The sequence below is a fragment of the Labrus mixtus genome, chromosome 14 (assembly GCF_963584025.1).
Source record: "Labrus mixtus chromosome 14, fLabMix1.1, whole genome shotgun sequence".
NCBI lineage: Eukaryota > Metazoa > Chordata > Actinopteri > Labriformes > Labridae > Labrus > Labrus mixtus.
This window is the reverse complement of record NC_083625.1, coordinates 19,997,888-20,013,353: the sequence shown is the minus strand read 5'-3', so window position 1 is coordinate 20,013,353 and position 15,466 is coordinate 19,997,888. Positions and strand designations below refer to the sequence as shown.

General features: G+C 42.3%; 1 protein-coding gene across 2 annotated transcripts in view; it reads right to left on the bottom strand.

The window, feature by feature from the left end:
* Positions 1–15,466, bottom strand: part of abr (ABR activator of RhoGEF and GTPase) — a 140,886-nt gene that overhangs the window by 111,434 nt on the left and 13,986 nt on the right. Inside the window, exon 1 of one of the 2 annotated variants that reach the window (XM_061055683.1) lies at positions 7,385–7,732. The exons of the other annotated variant lie outside the window; for it this stretch is intronic. Coding sequence (XP_060911666.1) covers positions 7,385–7,445 — 61 coding nt within the window. The 5' untranslated portion in view covers positions 7,446–7,732. Of the gene's footprint in view, positions 1–7,384; positions 7,733–15,466 lie in introns of those variants that run through there. 2 annotated transcript variants of the gene reach the window in all.

Genomic DNA, 15,466 nt, shown 5'->3' with positions numbered 1-15,466 from the left:
CAAAGCTGTAAGCGTTTGGTTTCTCCCTCCGCAGCGTCACAAAACAGTTTCCTGGCAGTTTTTGAAAAAATGAACATAAAGCCGATTACATAAGCCTGAACCCTTTCCCAGGCCCAATGGGAAGGAAGATGCTCAGCACAGAGAAGAGAAGCATGCGGTGGAGAAAGAGGCAGAGGAGATGACGGTGTTACATAACAACACAGCATTCGACTGACTGCGATTCTCTCTCTCTCTCTCTCTCTCCCTCAGTGGTTGAGAGAGAGGAACCATTGAAATGTCGTGTTCGACAGGTACAGTCCAGAGAAGGGAGGGAACAGCTTCAAGTATTGATCAGCATAATGGAGGAGCTTGTACAGAGGGAAGACGATGATTTAAGACTCGACATTCAGCGGATTCAATTACACAACACACAATTTAATTCCTGGAAAGCAATACCCTCTGACTGCAGATGATTTATGAGCGCTAACAGCAGTTTATTGATTAATTATTGTTCAATCTTCAAACCATTTGATTCTCAATAAAGGTCCATCCTGTTTAAGCATTACCATTAAAGACAAATGGCCACTGGTGAGCAATAGTTCTATTCCTTACAGCTGCACAGCTCACTATTCTTACTTATTCCATTCTGGATGACTATAGGATTGCAACAAACCAACTTTTTTCTCCATAGACAGGATGTGTATCTGTAGATGTAGATGTGTAGATTTCAAACTTATATGAAATAATACCGGTCTTTTGAATGGTGTTAGAATATTTGCAGATAAAGTTGTTTTTTTTTAAGTTTGCCATAAAAGCATTGTAACTGGTTGAAATCAGAAGCCTGATGTTGTGTTGTGATGTTAGCATAGTCCCGCTTAATAGTTTTATTTTTATCAACTCATTGAAAAAAACAACTCAAAGATGCATTCATGAACTCTTCCGGACGGTTAAACGAAAAACAATCAATCACTTCAATAAGATAAAAACGTATGACAGGTTTTGACTTATTCACGCCTGCTGCTGGGAAGGAAACCACGAGACCTTCAAAATATATCTGCATCCTGAAGATTGTAAAAATAATAATAATAATAATAATTGTATTGATGATACTGAACAGTTGATCACTGACTCAAACTTTCAATCAGTATTGACGTATCGTTACACATCTAGTCTATATGATTCCTGGGCTTCAGAGGTCAGATAATATTGAGAAACAATCCAATACAGATGTTTCCTTCAATACAGGAAATGCATCGTCCTTTCCAGTAAACAATTGTTTTACCAAATTTTGTGAAACAAAATGGAACTTTTGGAGGATATTGTGGGTAGCTGTAGAACTTGTCGATGTTAATACAATAACAACTTAAAACTGTATGTCCCTCCATGCTGAGAAATGAATCCCCTACTTTCCTAAAAGGTTGCCTGATCATTCTTATTGCAACACATACCAAATCTAGCTATATCCGAGTCAATAAGAAATGAATATCATCAATCAGTATTGGATTGGCTCATCCTTGCACATTTTCTGAACTGATAACAGCTAAAAAGAAATGTGGCGTCTTCACAGTGGCCCAGAGGCTTATGGACCCTTTGGATTTGTTTGGGTTGTTCTCTGTGGTGAAACCACAAATGAGATGTTTGGAAACACTTCGAGATCCCATTGATCTGCTCATGTGGAGCCGATGGCTGCTTAAACATAGAGAGAGAGAGAGAGAGAGAGAGAGAGAGAGAGAGAGAGAGAGAGAGAGAGAGAGAGAGAGAGAGAGAGAGAGAGAGAGAGAAAGAGAGAGAGAGAGAGAGAGAGAGATGGGTGTTTTGGACAAAACAGATTTCTCAGAGTGTGATAAATGAGACATCCCTTGTCGTGTTAAACTCCCCTATAACACTCTGCTGGGAAGCTCTCCAGAATCACTTTGCAGTGTGCCTCCCGTTGCTGAAGCAGCCCTTGCGACAGCCAAGTAACAACTAACATTAAACACTCAGAGACAGAACTGGGGCTGGGCTGAAGTGAGCCAGTAGCACTGGAGCTGGCTCCATTTATCAACAGTTGAAGAGGGGAACCAGAACAAAGGTTTGACAGCCAGAGAAACACATGACTGAGTGGTAAATAGACTTGAGTTTATGTAGCGCTTTTCTAGTCTCCTGACTACTCAAAGCACTTTTACACCGCATGTCACACCTATCCATTTACATCCATTCACACACTGAAGGCAGAGGTTGCTGTGTAGTCAGACCATCAGAAGTAACTCATCTCTTTCATACACATTCATATGCCGCCTACGAAGCAGCGGGAGTAATTCGGGGTTAGGTGTCTTGCCCAAAGATACATCGGACATGTTACTGCAGGATCTGGGGATCGAACCCCCCGACCTTCCGGTTGAGAGACAGCCAACTCTAAACTGAGCCACAGGTGAAATGTGCTCACTGAAAACTGTCAGCATCTGTTTCATTTCCAATGCGTGATTTGGTTCTGGATACAGGAGTCACACAGTCTTTTAATGAAGTTGTCAATAGTTAAAACACAAATTTACAAAACGTCAAAACTGCCAGAAGTATCTACAGTGACAGGCAGGGATGTGGGATAAAAACAATGAATTGGTGTCTCTATTAAAAAGGGATTTAAATCACTCAAACTTGAGCATGCGCCGCAGAACCAGGTGTTTACTGGCTACTGATATTTTGCTCGGGATTTTCACCCTGATGAAATAATAAGAGCTACGTGTTTGTTCCCCTGGATTAAAAGGTTCACACATTTCAGAATTAAGCCATGGTACAACACTGCATGGTTGTATGTCATCAGCTCCAAACATGATCGACTCGGTTTCACAGATTTGACTTGAAGGAACTCCTTGAGTTCACATCATGATCGCAGCTGATATTAAGTTAGAGGGCGCAAGGACTGACGGCAGAGACATTTTGATCCATGATACTATCTGCAAAGACAGATTTTAAAGTACATAATAACTCTTTACAAACTGGTTAATGCCCTGTGTGGCTTATGCTGTCATCTTTTTGACTGAACTCAAGTGCTCTGCAAGACACAAACAGGATGTACAGAAATGAATAAAGATTTTATTTTAAAGCTCCCTCAGAGCTGCACACATATCCGAGCCCTCCTCACTGTGACTGGGATTAGGGAAAATCGTTTTGACATGTGCATGTGCCAACTCGGCTCTGCCAAAATGCCTATATTCTGTCTCTTACATAATCCAGCCATCCTTTGAAGTAGCTTTAGCATCACATGGCTCTGAAGCAAGCCAGAGACGAGTCTGGCTAATTCTCTGAAGGTTACAGCGCTGACTGACTGGATGCAGATGTGGCGACAGCACTGAAGGTTCGGCACTGAAATGATAGTTTAGCAGTCAATATTCCTTTGACAGTTTAAAGATTTCCTGTGTCATTGAAAAGAAGAAAAACACTTGAATGCCGCTGTAGGTGATTTTAGGGATTGTTTGTGTTCAGCTGAAGATGCCTGTACAGTATGCTGTGCCATGGTCACAGACAAGTGTAATGTTACTTTCAAAAAGTGAGCAGTCCTTGTTTCCAATCACATACTTTAAGGCTATTCTTTTTCTTTTAAATTAACGGTTACGATAATTAAACTGTTATAAAGACACAATATAAGTAGCTTTATTGTTCAAGTTTGTGTCTAGGTATATATTTTTCTTTTTACAGGTATCTGTGGAAACTCAAATATGGATATCGGGAAGAGAAAAATGGTAACGGAACATCTCTAGAACAGACTAAATGATTTTTTATTTTTTTTTGACTGTTCTGTTAATTATCCCCGCCTTCCTCTTGATCTTTTCCCCCCATGTATTCTAAGCATCCACACAGTCCATTTGCCCTGAATAAAAGTTGCGTAACAAAGAGTCTCAGGTCAGTGGTTTCGAGGATCACATTTGACAAAGCTACTGGGACACAGGGCTGATACGGCATTATTAGAACTTTTTTTTTCCCACCTTGTAGTCTAAAAAGACAAATCCTGGCCCAACATGTCCATATAATCTATCAGTCTAAATTAAGGTCAAAGTAGGCGCTACACAAATGAACAGATTATCATCAGCGAGATACACAAGCAAACCAAAAAAAACGCTAAAAGCAACGACAAAAAAAAAACACCATAGCAACATAGATATGAAAAATTGAACAAGGTAAAACCTCTGAACTAGTTACAGACAGACAATGAAGACAATGGCACCACGGAAATGCTTTTCAAATCAGATCATGGCTGAATAAAACCTTTCACCCGGCTGCATAACATAATAGAAGAACTGATAAACATTTTGTGTATGTGTGAGAATCACTCTGGGGAAAAAAAACCAAAAAAAAAACATGCTAGATCAAGACAAGAGGGGAGACAAAAAAAGAGGGCAGGAATGAGAGGTAAAATGAGAGGATTGTGTGAAAGCACTTGTGACACACACACAACACACAGGCACACAAACGCTAATAGCCGCCTGGGAGTCTACCACTTATGCTGCTGACTGGACAAATGGGGCGGAGGATGACTGATGAGAGGTCTGAGCCGGGGAGTGAGGAGTAGAAAAGCTGGAGGAAATGTTGCCTCGATCAGACGTGGACAAACAGAACGACTTCAGCCTCTCGTGGGAGCGAGGCAGCTGTGGCTTTGAGCATCCACTCCCACTTTACTCAGCCAGTTAAGGACGTGTGGTCACCGCTTACCATTAACACAGATCCAGTGGCTGCAGAGAAAGGATGCAATTACAGCCTCATGTTTGGTAAAAACCCAGGGCATTAAACTCTTGCGAGCATTGTGCTGCCGTGTTGCAGCCCGTGAACCAGTGAATGGGTTGTTTCAGGGTCAGTGTATAGAACTGAGGGAGTGAGCCTAGCTGCGGTGTTTGAAAAGCTCACAAAAGTGGAAGTGTATTTTTTTTTTTTTATTCCCCCGAGTGGAGAAAAGAGGTCAGTTCAGCAGCCCTGGCGCACAAAGTTACGCGTACAATACACACACACACACACACATACTGAGGTACACACACAGGCTCACAAGTACAGGAGAAAGGAAGTGGGATGCTGAAATGACAGGTGCATAAAAGGCATCATGCCCTTTCCTTCACAAGAGCTCATAGTGAAGCCTGTTGTAATGTTAATAGTCCGTCTCCTATCGTACCCATCCAGCCCCTCGTAGAAATTCAAATGTGTTGAAGCGCATTAGGTGTAAAAGTGTGATGTAGTCAGTTTGTGTTCACACTTCACAGCATAGCCAGATCCAAAATAGCAACATTAAAATAGTACACAGACTGAGTATACAGCCCTCCCCTCCTGAGTATACACTCACATTGATCTATTTGTGAAAAGTGGATGATTCAATGCCACATATTAAAGAAATATCAGTGGACCTCCAGCTGCCTGGGAGTATTTGTTATGATTGCACGCTGGCTTGTGTTTGTTGGTGATGTCGAGTGTTTGTTCACGTAAGAAAGAGATAAATGAGATACACATAGATCTGACTTCAACTCCCGTCTGTGGGAGTTTTCAAAAGAAACTTAGTTGATCAGTCCCGATTTAACACGTACAGTGTGAGCACTCGGGTTGTTTTTGCGGGCTTGACAATCAGACTGTAGTGGGAGCACATAAATCGTGAGCAGTGGTCAGGCAATGTGTGGTGTGACCTGACAGTCTAATCACAAATTTGATACAATCATACATTGTATTCCCAGTCTAACAAAGGCGGCCCACCTTGCACACAGAATCACACAGAAGAAGGACTGTATTAAAGAAAATGTTTGTTTTTGAGGTATCTTTAAATGTTGTGTTTGTGATAGTGGAGGCGGAGGCGGAGTGCACGGTGTGATAGTAACACATAATCACAAGGTGCTGTTTTCTACACTGGATTACATTAAATCAAACTAATACGTTGTGTTGATTGGAAAGCTTTCAAAGATGTGGCAGCTTAAGCTAAACTACAGCTAAATCCTGCCTATAGTTTCTTTCATATTTAGCACACAGACATTGTAGCAGTACTTATCTTTGCAAAAATCAAAGAAGCATGTTCCCTCACTAGTCAAACTACTCCTTTGTAAGTCTTTTTCAAAGCAAAGCAGTGTATCAACATCATACAACTTGTAGAGGAATACTGACAGCCTGGTTGTCACACCATGTTTTGTCTTACAATTATTCTTTTTCACACCTCACTCCTCAAAAGCACGACCGCTATAGAACCCTGTTATAGACATAATCATGGGAAAAAAAACATGCACTGAATTAATTATCCACAAGAAGCAAATCCTCCAATACATAGAACAATGATTACACTGTCAATGTCATAATATGACTCTCTAATGTAAGTCCCTTCAGTGTCAGTCCCTGCACCTCACTGTAGAGCATCAGTCACAGCTGTCCTCAAAATACACCTCTGACAACACCACCGTTGTTTGGGTTTCTCTTTCTGCGTGGCGTTTGACTAAAATCCCAAACGCCAACCTCCTGCCTTCTCCCCCTCTCCATTCACTCCAATCCAATCCTCTCTTCAGATTTAGGCATGGTGACAATGGTGACACAGCAGAGCACAAGAGGCTGTGTCATGTGCCTAACACTCCAAACACACACACAAATGAACACATAAAGGAACATGTACATCAGAACAGAGCATGAAAACAAGGGATCACCTTGACTGATGGGATGTGTTTAATCACTGAAAAGTGTTACACACTCATTGCTCACTGCATTAAAGCATGAAAAACAATTGTTTATAGTCTGCTGTGCAAATCATCCCTTTTTGAAATATTCATGTTGTAAAAAAAAAAAGTTGTATTTTTATATATTACAGAAAAGATCCAGCAAGTCAAGTATGGCGATCAGAAGGAATTATTTCCAATGTGTTGTTGTTGCTCACGGTAACCTGAAAGCACTGCCCTGACACCCACCCGAGTGACCCGGCGTACAGTGAGACATGTCAGACTGAGTCACCAGCGCAGCATGAAGACCACAATAAAGAGCAGATTAAAAATTCAACATCAGACAGCTTGTGTCCTCGATAGGTTGGAACATAAAGTTCTACCTCCAGGTTGGAGGAATGACTCATACTCTCCCACTGTACATTTCTCTGGGCTTTCCTCTGTGCCTTTCAGCTACCTCAAAAAGCTCAATAACAGCAGACTTGAGTTGTTTCCATGAAAGGGGAAGGGAGGCGAAAGAGGGGAGGGGGGGGGGGGGTTTGACCGTCTTGTTATGGACAGCCACAGTGATGCACACTAATTGGAAGTCCGGAGAAAATGCAAAGTGTTCTCTGTGGGCATGTCGCTCCGCTTGGAGCGCAAACAGGCAGAGCATGAGATGGAGAAGGAAGGAGGGGGTGCTGGATAAAAATGGCAAGAGGTAAATGGGGAAGCGATGTGTGCAGGAGAGTAAATAAAAGGATGGATGGAGGGATACATACTGCTGTACAGGGTGTCGATCCAGGAGAGCCGGGGAAGACCACGAGCGCTGAGGGGCTCCATCCTCCTTTTCTGTCTGTCTCACTCACTTCTTTCTGATTTCTGTCCCTGTTTTCTGCTGCTTATCGCGGTTGCCTCTTTCCTGTTCCTTATCCTCGACAAACAGCCTTCATCTCCCAGGAAGAAGCGGTAAGAATCATTTAGAGAAAAAAAAAAAGCCTAAAGACACCCGGGGGTCCAACAGGCAGACGAGCAAACAAACGGCAGCGGCAGGAGTGTGAGTACTGCGTGTGTGTGTGTGTGTTTGAGAGGGAGAGAAAACAACAGGCTGGAGACGACCACCGCCGACCGTTGCTAGGGGAAGGGAGAAGCACTCCCTCTCTCTCTCTCTCTCTCTCTTTGGCTCGCTCGCTCACTCTCATCCACCCCTCCTCTCTCTTCTGCACGAATGGCTCATCAGCCTCTCTCTCTCTCTCTCACTCTTGTCATGTCTCTCGCTCTCTCTCTTCAAGCAAAGGCAGGAATTTGCAAAGCGATGCATTATGACTGTGTACCAACCAGGCTTATGTCAAATGTAAAAAAAAAACAAAACCACAAGCATAATCTTTTTGTGGCTCTATACCCTCTTTAAACTCAACTCCCATTCAAAAATGACTTTCACTCCCTGTGCTGTGTGTGAAAGCCTCTTTGTTTCCTTGTAGAGTGCAACAGAAAGTGCTTTATCCTTAAATAACCCAGTTTTCAACTCAAAGGTTTCATCGTTGTCTCATTTCACCGCCGTTCTTTCTTTCGATTTGCTTTTCTTAAATGACAAGGCAAACTTGTAAAGCTCCACAATATGGCACGAAAAGTAAAAGTAAAACAACTATTACATGCTTATATCATAAACAGTAAAAAAAAAAAAAAAAAAAAAAAAAAAAAGGCATACACATAGAAAACACATCCAAATAAAGAAAAAGTAATGAACTGGAAGCAAATGCACTTTCACAACATTTTCCAGATTCTTTAGAAAAACATCATCAAGTCGTCTTTCACAACGTTTCAGGTAAAAACTGTTGCAAAATTAAATGTTTCAGTGACTGATAGTCCTGTTCTGTTCTCACTCATAAAACTGACATTTAGCACCATAAGAATACAATCACAGGCATATTTCTCCTGATTTCCACAATATAGTCAACATGTACAAAGGTAAGGTGGAACTTGCCCACAAGGACATTTGGGGGTCAACTGTGTCATATCTTTGTGTGTTGTTTGTGGTGGGGGGGGGGGGGCTTCTGCTGTGTGAAGTACACACCATAATAAATCAGCACATGATCACTGCTTCTTGGCTGCCACACACAAGGACTAGGAGCTTCTGTGGTTTTGAACAGAGCGAGTCATTCATCTAGTCTGGTGGGTTCAGATGTCATGTTTAAAGCCAGTCCTGTCTTCTGTTCCTGTGGCCACTTGCTATGCCCCCCTCATCTACACACACACACACACACACACACACACACACACACACACACACACACACACACACACACACACACACACACACACACACACACACACACACACACACACACACACACACACACACACACACACACACACACACACACACACACACACACACACACACACACACACACACACACACACACACACACACACACACACACACACACACACACACACACACACACACACACACACACACACACACACACACACACACACACACACACACACACACACACACACACACACACACACACACACACACACACACACACACAGGCATGTTGGAAGGACATGAAAGGGACACAGACATGAGCAGGAGTGTAGCAGATCTTCTCTCCTGGAAATTAGTTTTTAAATTGTACCCTATTATATAATACTAAAAACAAGCAGAAAAAAACAGTTTGTTTTCAGATTTAAACTGCAATAGCAAAAATAAGTTAAACAAAGATAAATTTCAATGAATAAATGAAGAGTGTTTCAAAGAGAATTTTGCATTTTAATCTCCGTCTAATGGGCCCATTAGCTCATTTAGCACATTAGCTCTCCTGTTGCGTCCCGTTACCGGAGACAGAGCTGACAGCATCACCGCTCGTCGCCCTCTCTCTTTATCAGCGTGTTTATGAACAATTGTGCTACATTGTTAGAAAAATGAGATACGAGCATCACGCCAGCAGCAACAAAGCCTGATATGAAACCCTCCCCTCAAACCCCTGTCAGGTCCTCCACCTCCCCCCTTCCCTCCAGCCCCCTCTAACCAGCATGGGGGAGGAAGGATGGGAGGACTGAGAGGCAGAAAAACTTCAATTAGGGCACAAAGGCTGACAGGAGAAGGAACCCACACCCCACCCACCCCACCCCCCCAATCTCTGCTCTACCACCACCACCACCACCACCACCCTCCACATGCGGAGCACCGGGCCCCAAGCATCACTCTTTGTCTGGCTTATGTGCCAGCTGGAGGAAACACACACCCACACACCACACACCACACACCACACACACACACACACACACACACACACACACACACACACACACACACACACACACACACACACACACACACACACACACACACACACACACCCCCAGAGCTCGTCTAGCCGGGGGTCATATTTGTGTATGTGCGTGTGTGTGTGAATGTGTGTGTGTGTGTGTGTGTATGTGTGTGTCAAGGCATGTAATGCATGCATGTGTGTCTTAATGTATGTCTGCATTAATAATGAATATAAATGTATCATTACGAAGGAGGGAAATCACACTGGCATGACCAAAACATTCACAAAGTCAAGGTTTTGAGGGCACATGCACACACACATATTCACACACTCAGAAAAACACACACACACACACGCACACACACGCAAACGGGTTAATGTAAAGGGAAAGGCAGCAGACAGAAGCAGGCACTTCATCAAAAATAGATTTCTCTACTGTACAGAATCACAAATCCTTTGTCTTCAATCTGGGACAATATGGTATTGCCGACTCTTATCACTCCACACACAAACGCACACATTCACAAACACACACTGCTATTGCTGTTCCAATGTGTACACTTCTGTGTACGTGTTCATGTACCTGACTTTCAGCGTTTGCTGCCCACCTCCCCTCCTAAATGTCTCATCATTCAAGGGGCAGAGCAGAGGCAAACAAAGAAAACACACACATGCCATGCCTTAGAACACACACACACACGTGTGCCATATATGTGCCCTATATGCAAAAGCACAACAAGCAGCATGTTGGTCTTTCTGGAGCATCACAAATGTACATGTATCAAATATTAATAGGTTTATAGTTAAGAAGGGCCATTACCAACTGTCTCTGTGTAACCCATGAACCTATGACACACACAAACACACAGGTAAGAGCAGCTAAATATCCTTCTGGTTGTGGATGTTAACGGGGGGTTGGCTAGTCTGGCTCTTTGTATCGTAACAACAAAGCTAGACACATCCATGATGGTTTCATTCTCCGTAAAGGTCAACATTCAGCAACAGTCGTCTACTGAGTGTGTGTGTGTGTGTGTGTGTGTGTGTGTTGGGATGAAGGCCAAGCCGAGAATGATAGGATCTAGACTTCAGGTAATTATTATTTTAAATGCCTCCGAGTGAATAGACGTTGTTTTTCTTGTCTCTTTTTTGCTGAGGAGGGAAGCTGCATTATGTTTGATCAGCTCCAAGTAAGTAGGAGCCTAAAATCAGATTCTATAGTCCATGTGTCTATCCAGTGTAGGTTACACGAATCAAAATCAATAGGACAACACAACCGGCTTTACCCAGAAGCGCCAGAAACTACACAACAACACAAAAAAGGCAAAAATCAATCGTTGCTTTTGATCATGCATGTCATCCCACTGATAGCAACACACTGATCTGCATGATGCCCAAAGGCCTCTTTAGGTTCAAAAGTCAGATTAGAGGTCTCTCAAAGGAAACACATAATCTACTACACTGCTTCTACTTAAAAAAAGCTTTATTTTGAAAGCATTTATAAGCCTTCATCTTAAAATAAAATAAAAAAAGATAGAGAAAAGCATCACAGTGTCTGCAGTAGTGTATACAGAATACATTTTAAAACACATCCAGATTATGGATCAGATATGGTTGGAAATGATTTACTCGCACAATTAAAGCAAAACAAACTTTGTTTTGTAAAAAAATTGGTTGCTGGGATTCAACTCTGCGGTACAAGAAATGAAGATTTCCTTTCACACAGTATTTGTCAAAATGTTCGGTTCTTCACTACTTTTCGATTCGTTTCCTTTTATGTCAATGATCAGTAATTTAAAAAGTACCGAAGCGGGGAAAAAAAACCAAGTCTCACTCATCCAAAAGCTGCCTTCAGGAGAGAGAAAATACTGATTTAATTGCATGAATATGTTAGCAATGTTCAGGTACCTGAATGTTGCATATGTGTGCAATTTCGACAGTATGCTTGAAATTTTTGTTCATCAAAAGCAAAAAATTACCCAATATTTGAAACCCCTTTGGTATCTAAAGGGGTTTCCATGTTTTGATTTTTTAGGATAATATTGAAGTTTAAGATTCTGGTGTTGTGACAACCCTTTAGTCAAGTGTGTGTGGGTGTGTGTGTGTGTGTGTGTGTGTGTGTTTGTGTAATTAGGCAGCCTATAGTCCCACCAGCCAATCAAAGTGCCACCCACCATGCACCCAGCCCTCCAGCCCCTCTGTTCTACCCAGATACTCCTGACCCAGCCACATCTACCCATCTCCCCCAACATTTCCACCCTCGGGGGTAATTAGGGTGGTGGTAGGTGGTCTGTTGATTGTACTAATTTTCCAGTCACTCCCACACTCCACTCTGAGGGACCACAGAGAGGGGGACAGTTTTAAGGCAACTAACGGTAAATGGACTTGAGCTTGTATAGCGCTTTTCTAGTATTCTGACTACCTAAAGCGCTTTAACACCGCATTCATACCCATTCACACACTGATGGCAGGAGTTGCTATGAAGTGAGACCATCAGAAGTAACTAATCCTGTTCATACGCCGCCAACGAAGCAGCCGGTGCAATTCTGTGTCTTGCCCAAGGACACATCGGACATGTTGCTGCAGGAGCTGGGGTCGATCCCCAGCTCCTGCAGCAACATGTCCGAGAAACAACCAGTATATCAACTGAGCCACAGCCGCCCCCCCCAAGTGTATTTCTGGTGCAAGCCCATTGGTTAATTGTCAAAAGACATGTCTGCCCTTTTTACCAACCTGCTTTTGAAACAAACATCCACTCCCCCAACTTCCAGTGTTTTTACAAGTACTTGTGTGTGTGTGTGTGTACAGTGAATGAGAAGTGGGTCTGCACACACACACTCACACTCACAGACGGACAGCTGTGTTTCCATATGAGTGGTTTCAGAAGGCTTGATGAAGCGCTGGAGCGAAACAGAGTTCAAAGAAATACAAATGATTTAGGTTAGATGAAATTAGTCCTGGCAGAGAGAGAGGCTGTGATAAAAACTCTCAAAGGACACATTTCAAATGACTGTATTTAATGTCACAGGTTAATATTCGGAGGGAAAAAAAATATAATTGTTTTTCTTTTAAAAGACTTTATAAGTCATTTTGAAGACAGAAATAACAGAAACACCTCATGCGTCGAGCTAAATGCCGAAGTCAGCACGCAGCAACACATCCAAGACGATGGGGATGTTGTAAATAGTACAGACAACAATGCATTCAAAAAGTCCATACTTTTGGAATTCTGTGATGGTTGAACACAATTTGGAGACGGATGGTGATATTCTCTATTCTTCTCTGTTTTTCAGACTCCTCCCTTTGTTTTGGGGGTTGGGGGAGATGGCAGTCGGGACGAGTGATGACTATGCATTATTAAAAAGACCGGAGTGCACTTGTGATGAACGTCTGCTTGTTAAAAGGGGGGATGCCTGAAATCATCTGGGGCATTCCTTTTTTATTGTTTGTGATTGCCTTCGAGTTTTCTTTCTTCTTCTGGGACATGGTGTGAAAATCCCTGTGGGTTTTGCTTTTAAATAACCGAACAATGAAGTCATTTTTCTGTCCTCTGTGTTTGTTATAATCCCCACAGATTTTCTTACATTTCAATTTCAATGGTGTCAATGGACTGATGTTTAATTTTCCACTCTCCTTTCTGTGTGTCGATCAATATGTTTGGCCTTCAGAATAATGTAAACAAAACTCGGTCAGTACCAGCAGTCCATCGTAGTGATTTGCCGGGGGTCTGCTATATGCAGACCCGACCCCCTTGAAGGTCAAGTAAAAAAATATATTTTTTTTTTTTTGCTGTAATTGAACAATCAGTGACAAGATTTGAAAGAAGTGTAATGACAGAATTTGATTATTCTTTACTTTACTTTGATTGTTAATACTTCTTCACCATAATTTAGCTGTCACTCTCAAGTGGTCCTGTGTGACTGTCAAAAGCATACGTGTGTGTGTGTGTGTGTGTGTGTGTGTGTGTGTGTGTGTGTGTGTGTGTGTGTGTGTGTGTGTGTGTGTGTGTGTGTGTGTGTGTGTGGCAGCATGTGCTCTGGCAGGTGAGAGCTCCTTTCTCCTCTCACCTCATCTGCCCCCCCCCCCCCCCACTCCCACCACCACTGTAACTCCTTCAGCATCCAATTATGTGGAACGATCCTGTCTAGGAGACCACCGCCTCATATCTGTGTGTGCCTGTCTGCTGCTTCTATATTAAACCAGCCGCTGATTTATGATAAGATAGAGCTTCCTTAAATACAATCCTCTGCCTGTTTGTGTCAAGGAGGAAGACAGAACAGGGGACAAAGAGATCCTGGACTGACTGTGTGTGTGCATGTGTGCGTGTTTGCATGCGAGTGTGCTTATGAATGAGAGAGAGAGACAGAGAGAAGGAGAGAGAGAGAGACAGAGACAGAGAGAGAGAGAGAGCGAGAGAGAGTATTCATCCTATGCCAGCTGAATCCACTTTGATCTATTGAGGTCAATGTGAAAATCATCTGAATCATGCTGTGATTGGACAGACACCAGATAAGCAGAACTGCCCCTCCAACACCCATAGACATAGACATAAACACACACACACACACACACACACACACACACACACACACAGTCAAATACGCCTCACCATTTTTTTTCTCATCATTAGTTTTTGTTTCTCGTATGCAGACAAGTTGAGTATTTTCTTCTTTCCGCTTGTCTTGCATTTTGAAAACCAGCCAGGAGGACAACTAAGACTGCCTCATAGGAAATCAGTGCAAGTGTGTCTGAGCGCAGCTGCATGTATTTGTTCATGTTTGTAAACAAACACAAAGCCACGTGTGTGTTTCCAGCCAACTAATTGATTTCTGATGGAACTTATTACCTCAAGTGCCTGCCAAAGAAACGCCGAGCCACCATGAGGTTACAAAGACAAATACACAAGCACAAAGACACACTTAAATAATAAGGTGAACGGGGAGCACAGCAGAAGTAACTATGTCCAAATAAAGAACTAGTGCTCTCTAGTGTTTGGTTTCTGTCAGCACAAGGGGGAGTGAGTGAAAATCTTCAGTGTGTGTAGTGGTCAAAATTGTTGGAAAGTTAGAAAGGGAATGATAGGAAGGGATTATAAGATATTAGTTGAGATACAAGACCCAATTTTATGAGAAAAACATGATGATGATTTTAGGACTGACCTATGTGTCCCACAAATCATCCTGCAGAGATACAACAAAGACTTTGCAGTTTGCGTTTCACAGAAAATCTAAATATATTTCAAAGATCATCAAGTGCGTTGTTTCTGTAGAAAGCCTTTTAATGGCTGAAGACTTGGAAAAACAACACAATGAAGACTCATTTTGCTGATCTACTACTTACGACAGCACGTTTTCAGAAGTACTACAGTTCAGGGTTGAATGTATCTAAAGTTGAGAAAATCACCAGAAACAGATTAAAAGAAGAAAAGTCAAAAATCAAACCACAAGCGCAAAAAGCATTTACATTTCCCATCATACACCTAACTAGAACATTTGTTTGAATCTTCCTGGTCTCCTTTATTACAAAAGAAATCCCCATTTTGTAATGCTTGCAAAAAAAGATAAGTTCTAAAGCCAAATCAGA